We start from the raw sequence: 19,098 nt of genomic DNA, 5'->3' as shown, positions 1-19,098 counted from the left end.
TGTCTTTTTTCTTTCTTTTTTTTTTTTTAACTTTCCCTTCTTTTTTAAATCAACTGTATGAAAAAAAAAGTTAAAAAGAAAACAAACATACAATAAAAGAACATTTCAAAGAGACCATAACAAGGGAGTAAGAAAAAGACAACTAACCTAAGATAACTGCTTAACTTCCAACATGTTCCTACTTTACCCCAAGAAAGTTACATAATATAGCAACATTTCAGTGAACTTGTTCCTACTACATCCATCAGAAATTAACAGACCATAGTCATTTCTGGGCATCCCCAGAACGTTAAATAGCTTATCTGTTCTTCTTGGATTATTGTTCCCCCTTCCTTAATTGCTCTCTACTGTTAGTTCCCCTACATTCTACATTATAAACCATTTGTTTTACATTTTTCAAAGTTCACATTAGTGGTAGCATATAATATTTCTCTTTTTGTGCCTGGCTTATTTCGCTCAGCATTATGTCTTCAAGGTTCATCCATGTTGTCATATGTTTCACCAGATCGTTCCTTCTTACTGCCGCGTAGTATTCCATCGTGTGTATATACCACATTTTATTTATCCACTCATCTGTTGAAGGACATTTGGGTTGTTTCCATCTCTTGGCAATTGTGAATAATGCTGCTATGAACATTGGCGTGCAGATATCTGTTCGTGTCACTGCTTTCCGATCTTCCGGGTATATACCGAGAAGTGCAATCGCTGGATCGAATGGTAGCTCTATATCTAGTTTTCTAAGGAACTGCCAGACTGACTTCCAGAGTGGCTGAACCATTATACAGTCCCACCAACAATGAATAAGAGTTCCACTTTCTCCACATCCCCTCCAGCATTTGTAGTTTCCTGTTTGTTTAATGGCAGCCATTCTAACCGGTGTTAGATGGTATCTCATTGTGGTCTTAATTTGCATCTCTCTAATAGCTAGTGAAACTGAACATTTTTTCATGTGTTTCTTGGCCATTTGTATTTCCTCTTCAGAGAACTGTCTTTTCATATCTTTTGCCCATTTTATAATTGGGCTGTCTGTACTATTGTCATTGAGTTGTAGGATTTCTTTGTATATGCAAGATATCAGTCTTTTGTCAGACACATGGTTTCCAAAAATTTTTTCCCATTGAGTTGGCTGCCTCTTTACCTTTTTGAGAAATTCCTTTGAGGTGCAGAAACTTCTAAGCTTGAGGAGTTCCCATTTATCTATTTTCTCTTTTGTTGCTTGTGCTTTGGGTGTAAAGTCTAGGAAGTGGCCTCCTAATACAAGGTCTTGAAGATGTTTTCCTACATTATCTTCTAGGAGTTTTATGGTACTTTCTTTTATATTGAGATCTTTGGTCCATTTTGAGTTAATTTTTGTGTAGGGGGTGAGGTAGGGGTCCTCTTTCATTCTTTTGGATATGGATATCCAACTCTCCCAGCCCCATTTGTTGAAAAGACCATTATGGCTCAGTTCGGTGACTTTGGGGGCCTTATCAAAGATCAGTCGGCCATAGATCTGAGGGTCTATCTCTGAATTCTCAATTCGATTCCATTGATCTATATGTCTATCTTTGTGCCAGTACCATGCTGTTTTGGCAACTGTGGCTTTATAATAAGCTTCAAAGTCAGGGAGTGTAAGTCCTCCCACTTCGTTTTTCTTTTTAGAGTGTCTTTAGCAATTCGAGGCATCTTCCCTTTCCAAATAAATTTGATAACTAGCTTTTCCAAGTCTGCAAAGTAGGTTGTTGGAATTTTGATTGGGATTGCATTGAATCTGTAGATGAGTTTGGGTAGAATTGACATCTTAATGACATTTAGCCTTCCTATCCATGAACATGGAATATTTTTCCATCTTTTAAGCTCCCCTTCTATTTCTTTTAGTAGAGTTATGTAGTTTTCTTTGTATAGGTCTTTTACATCTTTGGTTAAGTTTATTCCTAGGTACTTGATTTTTTTAGTTGCTATTGAAAATGGTATCTTTTTCTTGAGTGTCTCTTCAGTTTGTTCATTTCTAGCATATAGAAACATTACTGACTTATGTGCATTAATCTTGTATCCCGCTACTTTGCTAAATTTGTTTATTAGCTCTAGTAGGTGTATCGTTGATTTCTCAGGGTTTTCTAGATATAAGATCATATCATCTGCAAACAATGACAGTTTTACTTCTTCTTTTCCAATTTGGATGCCTTTTATTTCTTTGTCTTGCCGGATTGCCCTGGCTAGCACTTCCAGCACAATGTTGAATAACAGTGGTGACAGCGGGCATCCTTGTCTTGTTCCTGATCTTAGAGGGAAGGCTTTCAGTCTCTCACCATTGAGTACTATGCTGGCTGTGGGTTTTTCATATATGCTCTTTATCATGTTGAGGAAGTTTCCTTCAATTCCTACCTTTTGAAGTGTTTTTATCAAAAAGGGATGTTGGATTTTGTCAAATGCTTTTTCAGCACCTATTGAGATGATCAATTGATTTTTCCCTTTCGAGTTTTTAATGTGTTGTAATACATTGATTGTTTTTCTTATGTTGAACCATCCTTGCATGCCTGGAATGAACCCCACTTGGTCATGGTGTATGGATTTTTTTAATGTGTCTTTGGATTCGATTTGCAAGTATTTTGTTGAGGATTTTTGCATCTATATTCATTAGGGAGATTGGCCGGTAGTTTTCCTTTTTTGTAGCATCTTTGCCTGGTTTTGGTATTAGATTGATGTTAGCTTCATAAAATGAGTTAGGTAGTGTTCCATTTTTTTCAATGTTTGAAAGAGTTTGAGTAAGATTGGTGTCAGTTCTTTCTGGAAAGTTTGGTAGAATTCCCCTGTGAAGCCATCTGGCCCTGGGCATTTATTTGTGGGAAGATTTTTGATGACTGATTGGATCTCTTTGCTTGTGATGGGTTGGTTGAGGTCTTCTATTTCTTCTCTGTTCATTCTAGGTTGTTCATATGTTTCCAGGAAATTGTCCATTTCTTCTACATTATCCAGTTTGTTGCCATACAGTTGTTCATAATATCCTCTTATAATTTTTTTAATTTCTTCAGGATCTGCAGTTATGTCACCTTTTTCATTCATTATTTTGTGTATATGGGTCTTCTCTCTTTTTGATTTTGTCAGTCTAGCTAGGGGCTTGTCAATCTTGTTGATCTTCTCAAAGAACCAACTTTTGGTAATATTTATCCTCTCTATTGTTTTTTTGTTCTCTATGTCATTTATTTCTGCTTTAATCCTTGTTATTTCTTTTCTTCTACTTGGTTTAGGATTGGTTTGCTGTTCATTTTCTAGCTTCTTCAGTTGATCCATTAGTTCTTTGATTTTGGCTCTTTCTTCCTTTTTAATATATGCGTTTAGTGCTATAAATTTCCCCCTTAGCACTGCTTTTGCTGCATCCCATAGGTTTTGGTATGTTGTGTTCTCATTTTCATTCGTCTGTATATATTTAGCAATTTCTCTTGCTATTTCTTCTTTAACCCACTGATTGTTTAGGAGTGTGTTGTTTAACCTCCAGGTATTTGTGAATTTTCTAAGTCTCTGATGGTTATTGACTTCTAATTGTATTCCATTGTGGTCAGAGAATGTGCTTTGAATAATTTCAATCTTTTTAAATTTATTGAGGCTTGTTTTATGTCCCAGCATATGATCTATTCTGGAGAAAGTTCCGTGAGCACTAGAAAAGTATGTGTACCCTGGTGATTTGGGATGTAATGTCCTGTAGATGTCTGTTAAATCTAATTCATTTATCAGATTGTTTAGGTTTTCAATTTCCTTATTGGTCTTCTGTCTGGTTGATCTATGTATAGGAGAGAGTGATGTGTTGAAGTCTCCCACAATTATTGTGGAAACATCAATTGCTTCCTTTAGTTTTGCCAGTGTTTCTCTCATGTATTTTGTGGCACCTTGATTGGGTGCATAGACATTTACGATTGTTATTTCTTCTTGCTGAATTGCCCCTTTTATTAGTATGTAGTGGCCTTCTTTGTCTCTCAAAACATCCCTGCATTTGAAGTCTATTTTATCTGAGATTAATATTGCTACACCTGCTTTCTTTTGGCTGTAGCTTGCATGAAATATTTTTTTCCATCCTTTCACTTTCAGTTTCTTTGTGTCCCTGTGTCTAAGATGAGTCTCTTGTATGCAACATATTGATGGTTCATTTTTTTTGATCCATTCTGCGAATCTATATCTTTTAATTGGGGAGTTTAATCCATTTACATTCAACGTTAAAACCGTGAAGGCATTTCTTGAATCGGCCATCTTATCCTTTGGATTATGTTTGCCATATTTTTCCCTCTCTCTATTAATATCCTTTATTGTACCCATACCGAATCTCTTTAGTACTGAACCTTTCTCCAAGTCTCTCTGTCCTGTCTTTGTTTCTCTGTCTGTAGGGCTCCCTTTAGTATCTCCAGTAGGGCAGGTCTCTTGTTAGCAAATTCTCTCAGCATTTGTTTGTCTGTGAAAAATTTAAGCTCTCCCTCAAATTTGAAGGAGAGCTTTGCTGGATAAAGTATTCTTGGCTGGAAATTCCTCTCACTCAGAATTTTAAATATATCGTGCCACTGCCTTCTCGCCTCCATGGTGGCTGCTGAGTAGTCACTACTTAGTCTTATGCTGTTTCCTTTGTATGTGGTGAATTGCTTTTCTCTTGCTGCTTTCAGAACTTGCTCCTTCTCTTCTGTGTTTGACAGTGTGATCAGTATATGTCTCGGAGTGGGTTTTTTTGGATTTATTCTATTTGGAGTTCGCTGAGCATTTATGATTTGTGTATTTATGTTGTTTAGAAGATTTGGGAAGTTTTCCCCAACAATTTCTTTGAATACTCTTCCTAGACCTTTACCCTTTTCTTCCCCTTCTGGGACACCAATGAGTCTTATATTCGGATGTTTCATATTATCTATCATATCCCTGAGGTCCATTTCGAGTTTTTCAATTTTTTTCCCCATTCTTTCTTTTATGCTTTCATTTTCCATTCTGTCATCTTCCAGGTCACTGATTTGTTGTTCAGCTTCCTCTAGTCTTGTACTATGAGTGTCCAGAATCTTTTTAATTTGGTCAACAGTTTCTTTAATTTCCATAAGATCATCCATTTTTTTATTTAGTCTTGCAATGTCTTCTTTATGCTCTTCTAGGGTCTTCTTGATTTCCTTCATATCCCGTACTATGGTCTCATTGTTCATCTTTAGTTCTTTGAGTAGCTGCTCTAGGTGCTGTGTCTCTTCTGGTCTTTTGATTTGGGTGCTTGGGCTTGGGTTATCCATATCGTCTGGTTTTTTCATATGCTTTATAATTTTCTGTTGTTTTTGGCCTCGTGGCATTTGCTGAACTTGATAGGGTTCTTTTAGGGTTTGTAGACCAGTTGAAGTCCTTATCTCTAATTTATCAGATCTACAGCTTCGTGGAGTACACTTTCTCTAACTAACCAGCAGGTGGCGTCCACGAGCCACCTGTTCTCCACAAGCCAGATCTCCCCTGCTTAGCCTTTTTGGTGAGTGGGGGAGTGAGTCTTGTGGGGCCCAATTGGTGTACCAAGCTTGCGTGTGTAGTTGGTGTTGCCTGCCCTGTATGTGGGGCGTGTTTCTGGGCAGTCGGGGAGGGGGGGTGGCCCTAACAATCAAATCTCCCTGATGATCCTAGAATTTTAAAGCTGCTGCAATAGTCTAATCCTTCAGTTCAGTCCTGCCACAGTTTGTCTCTGCCACTGACCCACAAGTCTTTGGTATTGGCGTATGGCTCCTGAGACTTGCAAGTGGGCCCTTCTTCCAGGCTGTGCACCCCGGGTCCTCTGTTGAGGGATGACTGTGCTATGTCACAGGTGAGTGCCGTCCCCCCAGGGCAGTTCTGGGCTGCTGGGCTGTGTTGGGAGGCTCCCAGTCTGCTCAAATGATGGCTGAATGGGGCTCTGTTAATTCACACTGCTCCCCCTTCCCAGCTCTGGGACATTCAGCTGAGGTTGCAGGGAAGGCTAATGTCCACGCCCAGTTTTGTGGTGTGTGCCTGTTATTTGAAGCACTTCCGTCACACTGGGTTGTCTGGGGCAGCTCTGGGCTATGGGGCTAGTGATGGGCAGGAGTGTTTCCTGTCCACCAGGATGGTGGCTGTGAGCGGACACCCCCCTTTTCTTGGGAAGTTGTGTTGTTTAGTGAATTTTCTCAGCCACTGGATTATTGCCTTTTGTCTCAGAGCTCTCTTAGTTCTGCTCTTGACTTGACGTGCCCAAATTTGAATTCTTTGAAGCTTTCTGTATTGAGCTTCTTAGAGTAATTGTTTTAGAAAAAGCAAAAAGGATTTAAAAAAAAAAAAAAAAAAAAAAAAAACGGCCCTCCTCAGAGATCTAATGGGTTATTGAAATGCTAATAGACAAAGCAACCAGGGCCATTAAGGAAAGGTCCACAGGGCAGAGAGATCAGCTTTGCTTCGGGATTTGCATATGCGCCTCAAGGCCTGATCTCCGCCCTTCCCCTTTCTGTGTTCACCAGAACTCCAAAAATCCTCTGCTTTTATTTTGGAGTTTTTCGTGTTGTTTTTTTTCTATGCCTGTCTCCTCTCTGCTGGGCTGGCTGCTCTCAGATTCTCTGGTGTCTGGTCTCAGTCTATCTATGGTTGGAGTTTGAATCAGTAGAATGAGTTTCCGATAAGAGCAGCCACTGCAATTCTCCCTTCTCCTTCCTGGAGCTGACAGCCCCTCCTCCCCCGGGACTGAGCCTGGCAGGGAGGGGCGCGGGTCCCCTGGCCGCAAAAACTTACAGATTTCGCTGATCTCAGCAGTTACACGTTTTCATGAGTGTTGTATGAAGTATGCCCAAAGACAGATTGCTCTGTGGTGTCCAGTGCACGCAGTTCCTGGCTTTTTACCTACTTTCTGGATTGTGGTTTTTGAGTTTAGTTAGGCAATCTTTCCTTACCCTGGGCTATATTTTCTTCTAAAAGTTTTAAAGTATTTAATTTTAATAAAGATTTTCATTCAACCTGTGATTTATTTTTGTTATGTTGTGGGTAAAGAATCCAGTTTTTTTCCCCTTATATTAATAATGAATTATCCTAGCACTATATACTAAATATTCCATCCATTTTCTCTAATTTGTAAGCTACCCCTGCCACTATGTAATTTTCATATATGTGTGGATTTATTTCTAGACTGTATTCTGTTCCAAGGATCTGTTCATCTATCCTTCTGCCAGTACTAAGCTGTCTTTTTTGGTAATTACTGTAGCTTTAGAAAAATGCTAATATCTGGAAGGGCATATCTCCTCACGTTGTTCTTTCCTTTGGAATTATCTTGTCTATTCTTGGCCTTACTCTGCCATTTAAATTTTAGAATTACCTTGTAAATTTACATGAAAACTTCTGTTGGAGTTTTCAATGGAATTCCATTGAATTTTTCGATTAATTTGGGGGAAGAATTGATGTATTTACAATATGGAGCTTTCCCATTCATGAATGAGATATAGTTTTCCATTTATTTAACTTTTCTTATTATCACTCAATAAAATTTTGTAATGTTATTTTTGAAAGTCTTGAATGTTTGTGGTTAGATTTATTCCTAGGTAACTTAAAATTTCTGTTGATACTACAGATGGTATATTTTAAAGACTTTTTAATTGTTACTGGTATATAAGATAGTTGATTTTAATTTATTTTGTAGTCAACCATCTTGCTGGTCTTATAAGTTTGTTCATAGATTAAGTTTGTTCATAGATTACCTTAAATGTTCTGTGTAGATAATGGTATTGTCTATGAATAGTGTCCGTTTTCTTTCCTGTTAAACATATTGTTTATGAATACTCATCGTTTTCTTTCTTTCTAATTCTTTTACATTTAATTTACTCCTTACTGTGCTAGTTAAGAGTTCCAGTATAATGTTGATCACAGGCAGTGTGAATCAGATGTCCTGGTCTTGTTACTCACTTTAATGGGAATTAAACGGAATGTTACTAATGTTACACCCTTAAGATGTTTGCTTTAGGTTTTACTTTTATTTTTTATTGACAGCTTTATTGAGACATTCACATACTATAAAATTCATCCTTTTAAAGTATACAGTATTCAGTGGTTTTAGTTTATTCATGGAATTGTACAACCATCACTACTATCTGATTTCAGAACATTTCCACAACTTCAGAAAGAAACCTCATACCTATTTCCCCATTTCTCTCTAGCCCGAGGAAACAACTAACCTACTTGCTGTGTCTATGAATTTTCCTATCCTGGGCATTTCATGTAAATGGAAACACATAATATGCAGCCTTTTTTGAATGGCGGCTTTCACTTAGCATGATGTTTTCAAGGTTCATCCAAGTCATATCATTACTTCATTCCTTTTTATTGCCAAGTTATATTCCATTGTATGGATATACCACATTTTGTTTATCCATTTGTCAGTTGATGGAGATTTGGGTTGTTTCCACTTTTGGGCTATGATGAATAATGCTGCTCTCACCATTCATGTAGTTTTTTGTGTGAACACGTATTTTCAGTTCTCTTGGGTATGTCCCTAGGAATGGAATTGCTGGGTCATATGATAAGTTTATCTTTAACTTTTTGAGGAACTGCCAAGATGTTTTCCAAAGAGGCTGCACCATTATAGCCTTACCAGCAATTACAATCCTACCAGCAATGTATGAAGGTTCAGATTTGTCCACATCCTCACCAACACTGGTCATTGTCTGTCTTTTTTATTGTTATAGCCTTCCTAATTGAGTGAAGTGATATCTAATTATGGTTTTGATTCACATCTCCATGATGGCTAATGATGTTGAGCATGTTTTCATATGCATAGGGTTCATTTGTGTATATTTTGGAGAAATGTCTATTCAAGTCCTTAGCCCAGTTTTTAATTGGGTTGTCTTTTATTGTGGAGTGTAAGAGTTCTATATATATACTCTGAATATAAATCCTTTATCAGATATATGATTTGCAGGTACTTTCTCATGTTCTGTGAGTGCTACAGGTTTTTTATACTTATTTTGTTAAGTTAAGGAAATTTCCCTAATCCTAGGTTTCATTTATCATTGTGATTATTGAAGTTTCAAAATATTATTTTTTCCAAAGTGAGGTGTATATATATATATATATATATAATTTAAAGAGTCGGTTCTAATGAGAAAAGCATTCTTCTGCACTACTGTTTTTCACTCCCAATTCTTACTTCCTAAGTGGCACTTTTAACTCTTTAAGTGCTTTTTTCTAGGATTTATCCCTATTTCTATAAATCACACATAGGTTCCACTATTTTTGAGTTTTCAATTTTAGATGTTCTCTATTGACTCCCTATTAAGGCTGATGATGATTTAGCTTCCATGGAGACACACACACACACATACAGATTCTCTCTCTCTTATCCTCCCTCTTTTCTGTCCGTCTTTTTTTCCCTTCCTCCTTCCTTTTCTCCACTCTTCATTCTTTCAGCTGAAATTATATCAGTATTTGGAATGTATATATTATCATGTGTATATATCACCATAGCTCATGATTGTGATATAATGTAACTTACTTGATTATGTTTTTAATACAGTCTTATGTTTCCTATGGAGTAATAATTAGCTGCTGTTATTGTTTCATGTGCTTTGTTTTCTATTTACCTACACTCCAATCCAACTGCCAATCTAGCTGGAAGAGAACTAGGGATAGTCTTATGACTCATTATGTAGAATTTCGTTTAGTCATGTTTTCAGTACAATGCCTCACCTTCAGTGGTTCAGAGTCTGTGTAGTTTTGAATGAGTAAATTGCAGTGTTTTGCCAATTCTAGTAGTATTGGAAAGAAATAGTAACCTGGATGTAAGGTATTTCTGGGGGACTTGATATTTTAAAAAAGAATATGTGTATTTCTTTAATAATTTGCAGGACTGAATGTTTTTCCAAGTTCATTTTGTTTCTTTCTCTTTTGTTCTTCGTTTCTTTAGAAAAATCTTCCTGCTTGTATTCTTTCAGTGGACAGTGAAATTCATAATATATCTGAATATTTGGCTTATTTATCTTAACTATTTCCCCATTCTGTTTTCATTGAATACATTTTATTGTCAGACACCAGAGAAATTGCCAATCTCTATTATTTCTTCAGAATTTTTTTCCTTTATGTGGGGAAGCATACTTTTCTGTTCTCTCTTATTTGTCTTAAAGTCCATACTTCCAACCATATGAAAACTTGTGAGCCATGTAAAAAGTAATGAGCCAGATAGCATACATTTTGTATTTAGCATTCAGTTGTTTCCTTGAGTCTTTGTTTTCATTTTCCTTGTCATATAATCAGATTGTTCTCAGTATCAGAGTTACTCCCTGGATATAATTCAGACATTTAGAAGGAACTTGAACTCTTTTAAGTCCCTTAAAGAAACAATTTGATACATTTTTGTTTAGTTTATTACTTTTGAAGGGCACTAAATAATACCCTAATTGCTTGAAAAGGGAATGAAACTCCTAAATGTCTTAACTTATTATTAAAGTCTTTGACTCTAAGGAGAGTTTGGCTTATATGGATACAAAAATATAGTGTTGGCCCTTGTCTATTAATAATATTCACCTAAAATTTCAGTGCATATTTCATTATAGTTTTGAAAAGTTTCCCTTTCTCCTTTCCTCCAATTTTACTTAATATGGTAATTTTTTAAAGGGACATTTTTCTGCTGTCCTTCAAAAAGAGGAAAAAGTCTCACCAATTCATGGTAAAGTAGAAGCGAGAGAAATACCTGTTATTAGTGCTTCAACTCAGATAGTGCTCAAAGGACTTTTTATGGTGCTTGACTATCTTTTTAGGCAAAATAGCAGGTAAGTGAAAATATCTGGTTTGTGTTTTTCTTCTTAAAAATATTAGCCTAATTGGATGCTAGTATGTATGTAAAACATACTGATTGTTGCTGAGTAAATAGGAGAATCATAAGCAAGTAGTACACATATTATGATGTATTTTACTGCTTATTGGCACAGACTCAGATCAATTGGAGTTGGTCTTTATTAATGAAAATGAGTATTGAAATCATCAAATTAAACTTTGAATTAATTCAGCATAAAATTTGTGGTCCTTCAGTACTAAATTTAAGCATTTGAGACTATAAATTTTCTTTTTCTTATAGCTTAGCTATGTTTCTACTATTGTCAGCAAGTGTCTTTCCTATTATATGAAGCTTCTATTTAGTGAAGTGGAAAATGAAAAGCAGTCAGCTCCCCCTCCTTACTTCTTGTTAAATTATACTACCTGGTTTTAGTATTTTCATAAAATTTCTCCACAGATTGTTAGGTCTCTGACTTGAACATTGATATCTCATCATTTCAGAGGTGAAATTTACAGTAAAATATTGTACTGAAGATATAGTATAAAATACCATATTTATTCGGTTTAAGTCTTCGCAACTGGTAGTCTTGGAATAAAAAAATAAGTTTTGAGTTGGTTGGGATTATAGAGATCATCTGGTTCAGCATTTTCATTAAAAATAGTTAAGTCTGAGGCACAGATTTTAGAAGAACTTTAAAATTTTATAATTAGTTCTTAATACTTTCTTAACTTTCCATAAAAATTCCATTTCCTCATGTAATAGAAAAGTATAATCCACTTTTTAGTTTCTTTAACAATAATACCGTTTCTACTGTATAACTAATCATGTAATAGTAGAGCTCTGGACTCAGAGTTAGGAAGCCTAGATATTAATTCTGCCTCTGCCATGATTCATGTAATGTTTCAAAATGGGGATGGGAGGTGGGTGGTGAGGATGGTTAGAGAGATGATTTCGAATATTCCCTATAAGAATAGGTTGATTCTATGATTTAATATCTTAATTTATATCAGAATTACTGAACTGAATTAGTTTTGACGGTCATTGATGGGAAGATTGCTATCTTTGAGTGGGAAGATATCAGCACTCTCAATTGAGTTTTAAAATAATCCATTTTTATATTGTACGTAGTTGCGGTGTTATTGTGTGATAAAATTTCGCCATTTAATTAGCGTTTATTTTCATCTAGATTTGCTGATGATTATAAAGTTGCTATTCAACAGACTTATTCTTGGACAAATCAGACTGATATTTTAGATAAAAATGGGTTCTTGGCTCTACTCAAAAATAAGAAACGTTCTCAACAGAAAATTGCAATTCATGTGCTACACTTCTGGTGCTTAAATCCAGCTGTGGTAAGCTTATTAGGTTGTAAATGAAATTTTTTTTCTCTTTGCTCAATACCAATAATTAAATGAATGTATTTGACTCTTTATACATGATTTTATGTATCTGATATTTCTTTTTAGGCCTTTTCAGATATTAATGGCAAAGTTCGGACAATTGTTTTGACATCTGGTACATTATCACCAATGAAATCCTTTTCATCAGAACTTGGTGTTACATTTACTATCCAACTGGAGGCTAATCATGTCATTAATAATTCACAGGTTAGTGTGCTTTAAGAGGGCTCTCAGACTTCTTACATAACTTAATTGTGCTTCCCCAAATGCCAAAGTGCTCTGTTGAGAACCATTTCTATAAACAATAGTGAAAGAAAAATACATATTCCACATTTTCAATTTGTTTTCTTTAGAGGTAAAAATAAATATGGGAAATTATTTGTAATTTCAACATATATTTTCTCCAAAGAATGTTATTATAGGCTATAATTGTGTTCTCAAGGCAAATTAACCTGTAATGCACTGAATTATAATCATAATGCCAGTTATTCAGCTGTATTCTGTTATACTGTAATATTTCCCCAACTAATATTTTATTTTGAAAAATTATAAACTTTACAAAAAGTGAAAGAATAGTATTACTGTAATGAACATCTTAATACCCTTCACTGAGATTGATGAATTGTTAACATTTTGTAATATTTCCTTCTCTCTTTCTCTCTCCATGTATATTTATATGTATGCATGTATGCATGGATAAACTATTAGAAAGTAATTTATAGACATCATTACACTTTGCCCTTCACGACTTTAGCATGTCTCTCCTAAGAAAAAGACATTATTGTACATCACTACAATATTATGATCACACCCAAGAAATTTAATATTGATACAATAGAAAATATTCATATTTGCCAAAATGTCCTTGTTAGCTATTTATTTTCTTAGTTTTGATCAAGGATTCAATCAAAAATCATACTGCGTATTTGGTTTTCATATCTCTTTAGTCTTGAATCTGTTTTCTTGCCCTATTTTTCAGGTCTTTAGTGACTGATGTTTTTGAAGAACCCAGTCACGAGTTGTCTTATAATCTGAATTTGTCTGTTTATTTCCTCATGGTAAGATTCAGGTTATACAGTTTGGCAGGAGTATTATATAGATGATATGGTAACTTTCCGTTGCATCCTATCAGGAGACATATAATATCAGTTTGTCCCATTACTGGTTGATTATTTGGTTAAGGTGGTATCAGTCGGATCTCTGTAATGTAAAGGTACATTTTTCCCTTTGTAATTTGTAAGTATTCTGTGGGTTGATACTTTGAGACCATGTGAATATCCTTTTACCCATTGATGATCCACACCTGTATTGTTTATTACGCTGATGGTTGCAAAGTGGTAATTTTCTAATTCCATCATTCTGCCTGTGTTCCTTCTACATCTATCTGGCATTCTTATGTGAGGAAAAGCCCCCTTCTCTCTCCTACTTTCTCTCTTTTTTGAAATTTTTATTTAGAAATAATTTCAAACTTACAATAAAAAGTTACAAAAATAATACAAATCCATACAAAGAACTCCAGTACACCCCCACCTTTAATACCCAGATCCACCAGTTTTAACATTTTGCCACATTTACATTCTGTCTGTCCATCCATTAATTCCATCTATCTGTGTATCTATTTATCAATTTTCTAAACATTTGAGAGTAGGTTGTATATATTATGCTCCTTGAACACATAATACTTACATGCACATTTCCTGAAAACAAAGATACTCACTTATCTAACCAACATAAATAGACTTATCAAGTTCAAGAACTTTAACTTTGATATAAAGCTTACAGTCTATACTCCAGTTTTTTCATGTGCGCCAATAAAGTCCTTTTGGGCATTTTTCTTCTCCATTATTAGATCCAGTCCCGGATCATGTATTGCATTTAATTGTCATTGTCTCTTTATTTGCTCTGTTTTTTTAAAATTGTGGAAATGTATATACAACATAAATTTTCCCATCTCAACCACTCCCAAGCATACCGTTCAGTGGGATTAATCACACATAAAATGCTGTTCTCTTTTTATAAGTACCAGTAGGGCTTCACAATTTTGTGTTTGTTTTTTTTATTATTATTCAAAATATTATAATCCACTATCATGATTTTGTAAAAAGTTTGGTTGTTTAGAAAATGTCCTAAATTTGGTCACTGGGATTTCCTTCACAAAAGCTCCTGTGTCTTTTTGACATGTCCTTCTTAGTCTTTGAGAACTTTTTTACTTTCTCTACAAGAAAGGCTTGTCTTCTATTTTTCCCTGTCCCTGATGCTGGAGAATCAGCCGTTTCTCTAAAGAGCCTTGGTTATTTTTAATGGGGAATAGTAAATTAGGATTCTCCAGAGAAACAGAACCAATGTGTGTGTGTGTGTGTGTGTGCGTGTGTTTGTGTCAATATTAAGAGATTCATTATAGGAATTGGCTCACATGACTGTTGGGATTGGCAAGTCCGAATTCTTCAGGGCAGGTCACAAATTGGGAATTCGGTGAAGGTTTCAATGAATTCCCCAGAAGAAGCTGGCTGAAGTAGAGATAGAAACTCTTCTTTCTGACTGCTGAAATTATCAGTTATCCCTTTAAGCCTTCTTCAACTGATTGGATAAGACTTCCCTCATTGCTGAACATAATTTATCTCCTTAGATTGTAGATGTAATCAGCCATAGATGCAATCAACTAATTATTTAAATCCATGAAATTTCCTCAAATTAACAATCAAGCAAGTACTTGCTTGACCAAACAGCTTGACACCAAAACATATCCAAATTGACACATACATTCAGCCATTACAAATGGTATTTAGAAACCAGGATCTATGTGGTAGGAATACTCATTGCTACTATGGTGTCATTGCTTCTAGGTTTGTTCAGTGGACGGGTTTAGGAAATATATATATTATTTTAAATCATGGAGAGTGCCAATTGAAATCCAGCATAACAACTTCCTTCTTCATCTCCATCTGTTCCAGATTTCTGCCTCTTTTCTCCCTTGTAAGAACTTGGGTTCCTCATATCGTCAATATACTTACTTATTTTTTCTATCCTAAATTATATACAAAACACCAATATAGCACCAATATTAACACCCATACCACTTCTAATACAAATCTAAGTTCTTTATAGCTTATTGCTTGTTCATTCATAAATTTTATTTCTTTAAGGGTATGTTAAAAAACACAGTATTGGGGCTTCTAGAAGACGGTGGTTAGGAGAGACAGGGCAAAGAAACATCTCCTTGAAAAATACTAGATTAAAGCCAGAAAGTGACCCAGAACACCAGTTCCAGCAATGCACCAGCTGGACAAGCTCTGCTAAATCCATAGGGACTGTGTACTTGGTGAAACTGGGAGTCTGTGTTCTGAAACAAGTGAGTGAGCCTGCTGGATAACTGGCAGCCACGCTGCAGTTTGAGGAAACGGGGTTGGCGTTTCGAGTTGGACTAGTTTTAAAAACCCAAAAGTGGCTGCGGGAATGGCAGTGAGAACTGCACAGTGAAGCGTGGTGGGAACTGCGTCCCCACAACCTGTGGACACGCCTCAATATCTGGCATGGATGATAGCCTTTTGCACACCCACTGCTAACTGTCTCAGAGCTAGGAAGGCAGAGGTTAGGGAAAAGGGAAAATAACCATGCCCCATACAGCCATCTTCCCGGCGGGCTGTGAATGCTCCTGCCTGGCACTGGCGCCGCAACACAGAGCTGCGCCAAACAACCCAGCGTGACGGGAGGTGTTTCCAGCAACACGCGCACATACCACAATATCTGGCGTGGACGATAGCCTTTTGTGCACCTGCAGCTAATTATCCCAGAGCTAGGAAGGCAGAGGTATGCAAAAAGCGGGAAGTCAACACGCCCCATACAGCCATCCTTTCAGCAGGCTGGGAACACCCTTACACAGCCCTGTGGCCCAGAACTTCCCTGGGGGACAGCATTCACTTGTGACATAGCACAGTCTTTCCCTCAGCAGAGGCCCTAGGAGGGCACGGCTTGGAAGAGGGACCTACTTGGAAGTCCCAGGGACCATACACCAATACCAAGGCCTAGTGGGTCAGTGGCAGAGACTATCTGTGGCAAGACTGAACTGAAGGTTTAGACTCTTGCAACAGCTTTAGATCTCCAGAACACCTGGGAGGTTCGATTATTAAAGCCGCCCTCCCTCCCTAACCGCTCAGACACACGTCCCACATTCAGGGTGGGCGGCACCAACTACACACGCAAACTTGTTGCACCAACTGGACCCCCACAAGATTCAGACCCCCATTCACCACAAAGACAAACTTGGGGAGAACTGGCTTGAGGGGAATAGGTGGCTCGCAGATGACACATGCTTTTAGTTAGAGAAAGTGTGTGCCACCAAGCTGCCGCTACATACTAATTAAAGGGGCAATTCAATAAGAAGAAATAACAATCATAAATGTTTATGCACCCAATCAAGGTGCCACAAAATACATGAGACAAACACTGGCAAAACTAAAGGAAGCAATTGTTGTTTCCACAATAATTGTGGAAGACGTCAACACATCACTCTCTCCTATAGATAGATCAACCAGACAGAAGACCAATAAGGAAACTGAAAACCTGAACAATCTGATAAATGAATTGGATTTAAGAGACATGTATAGAACATTACATCCCATTTCACCAGGTTATACATTCTTCTCTAGTGCTCACAGAACTTTCTCCAGAATAGATTATATACTGGGACATAAAACAAGCCTGAATAAATTTTAAAAAAACTGAAATTATTCAAAGCACATTCTCTGACCACAATGGAATACAATTAGAAGTCAATACCATCAGAGACTTAGAAAATTCACAAACACCTGGAGGTTAAACAACACACTCCTAAACAATCAGTGGGTTAAAGAAGACATAGGAGAAATTGCTAAATGTAGACAGACAAATGAAAAAGAAAACACAACATACCAAAACCTATGGAATGCAGCAAAAGTGGTACTGAGGGGGATATTTATAGCACTAATCACATATATTAAAAAGGAAGAAAGAGCCAAAATCAAAGAACTAATGGAACAACTGAAGAAGCTAGAAAATGAACAGCAAACCAGTCCTAAATCAAGTAGAAGAAAAGAAATAACAAGGATTAAAGCAGAAATAAATGACATAGAGAATAAAAAATCAATAGAGAGGATAAATAACACCAAAAGTTGGTTCTTTGAGAAGATCAACAAGACTGACAAGCCCCTAGCTAGAGTGACAAAATCAAAAAGAGAGAAGACCCAAGTAAACAAAATAATGGGTGAGAAAGGTGACATTACTGCAGATCCCAAAGAAATTAAAAAAATTATAAGAGGATACTGTGAACAACTGTATGCCAAAAAACTGGATAATGTAGAGGAAATGGACAATTTCCTGGAAACATGAACAACCTAGACTGACCAGAGAAGAAACAGAAGACCTCAACCAACCAATCAAAAGCAAAGAGATCCAATCAGTCATCAAAAACCTTCCCACATATAAATGCCCAGGGCCAGATGGCTTCACAGGGGAATTCTACCAAACTTCCCAAAAAGAACTGACACCAATCTTACTTAAACTCTTTCAAAACATCGAAGAGAATGGAACACTACCTAACACATTTTATGAAGCGAACATCAATCTAATACCAAAACCAGGCAAAGATGCTACAAAAAAGGAAAACTACAGGCCTATCTCCCTAATGAATATAGATGCAGAAATTCTCAAGAAAATACTTGCGAATTGAATCCAAAGACACATTAAAAAAATCATACACCATGACCAAGTGAGGTTCATTCCAGACATGCAAAGATGGTTCAACATTAAGAAAATCAATCAATATATTACTATACATTAATAAATCAAAAGAGAAAAATCAAATGATCATCTCAATAGATGCTGAAAAAGCATTTGACAAAATCCAACATCCCTTTTTGATAAAAACACTTCAAGAGGTAGGAATTGAAGGAAACTTCCTCAATATGATAAAGAGCATATACGAAAAGCCCACAGCCAATATAGTACTCAATGGCGAGAGACTGAAAGCCTGCCCTGTAAGATCAGGAATGAGACAAGGATGCCCGCTATCACCACTGTTATTCAACATGTGCTGGAAGTGCTAGCCAGGGCAATCCAGCAAACAAAGAAATAAAAGGTTCCAAATTGGAAAGGAAGAAGTAGAACTGACATTATTTGCAGATATGATCTTATATGTGGAAAACGCTAAGAAATTAATGATATAGCTACTAGAGCTAATGAACAAATTTAGCAATGTAGTTGGATACAAGATTAATGCACATAAGTCAGTAATGTTTCTATATGCTAGAAATGAATGAAGTGAAGAGATACTCAACAAAAAGATACCATTTTCAATAGCAACTAAAAAAATCAAGTACCTAGGAATAAACTTAACCAAAGATATAAAAGACCTATACAATGAAAACGACATAACTCTACTAAAAGAAATAGAAAGGGATCTTAAAAGATGGAAAAATATTGCATATTCATGGATAGGAAGGCTAAATTTCATTAAGATGTCAATTCTACCCAAACTCATCTACAGATTCAATGCAATCCCTATCAAAATTCCAACAACCTACTTTGCAGACTTGGAAAAGCTAGTTATCAAATTTATTTGGAAAGGTAAGATGCCTCAAATTGCTAAAAACATTCTAAAAAAGAAAAATGAGGTGAGAGGACTTAACCCTCCCTGACTTTGAAGTTTATTATAAAGCCAGAGTAGTCAAAACAGCATGGTACTGGCACAAAGATAGACATATTGATCAGTGGAATTGAATTGAGAATTTGGAGATAGACCCCCAGATCTACTTCTGACTGATCTTTGATAAGCCCCCCAAAGCCAATGAACTGGGACATAACAGTCTTTTCAACAAATGGGGCTGGGAGAGTTGGATATCCATATCCAAAAGAATGAAAGAGGACCCCTACCTCACACCCTGCACAAAAACTAACTCAAAGTGGACAAAGATCTCAGTATAAAAGTAC

At 36.4% G+C, this 19,098-nt stretch overlaps 1 protein-coding gene across 1 annotated transcript in view; it reads left to right on the top strand.

The window, feature by feature from the left end:
- The window catches only part of BRIP1 (BRCA1 interacting protein C-terminal helicase 1), a 385,619-nt gene that overhangs the window by 160,069 nt on the left and 206,452 nt on the right, over positions 1-19,098 (top strand). The window contains 3 exon segments of the mRNA XM_037809614.1: positions 10,576-10,730; positions 11,922-12,087; positions 12,202-12,342. Of these exon segments, the coding sequence (XP_037665542.1) occupies positions 10,576-10,730; positions 11,922-12,087; positions 12,202-12,342 (462 nt within the window).

Source organism: Choloepus didactylus, chromosome 18 (genome assembly GCF_015220235.1).
Source record: "Choloepus didactylus isolate mChoDid1 chromosome 18, mChoDid1.pri, whole genome shotgun sequence".
Lineage (NCBI taxonomy): Eukaryota > Metazoa > Chordata > Mammalia > Pilosa > Megalonychidae > Choloepus > Choloepus didactylus.
The sequence above is the reverse complement of the archived record's forward strand: the minus strand, read 5'-3'. Positions and strand labels throughout refer to the sequence as shown.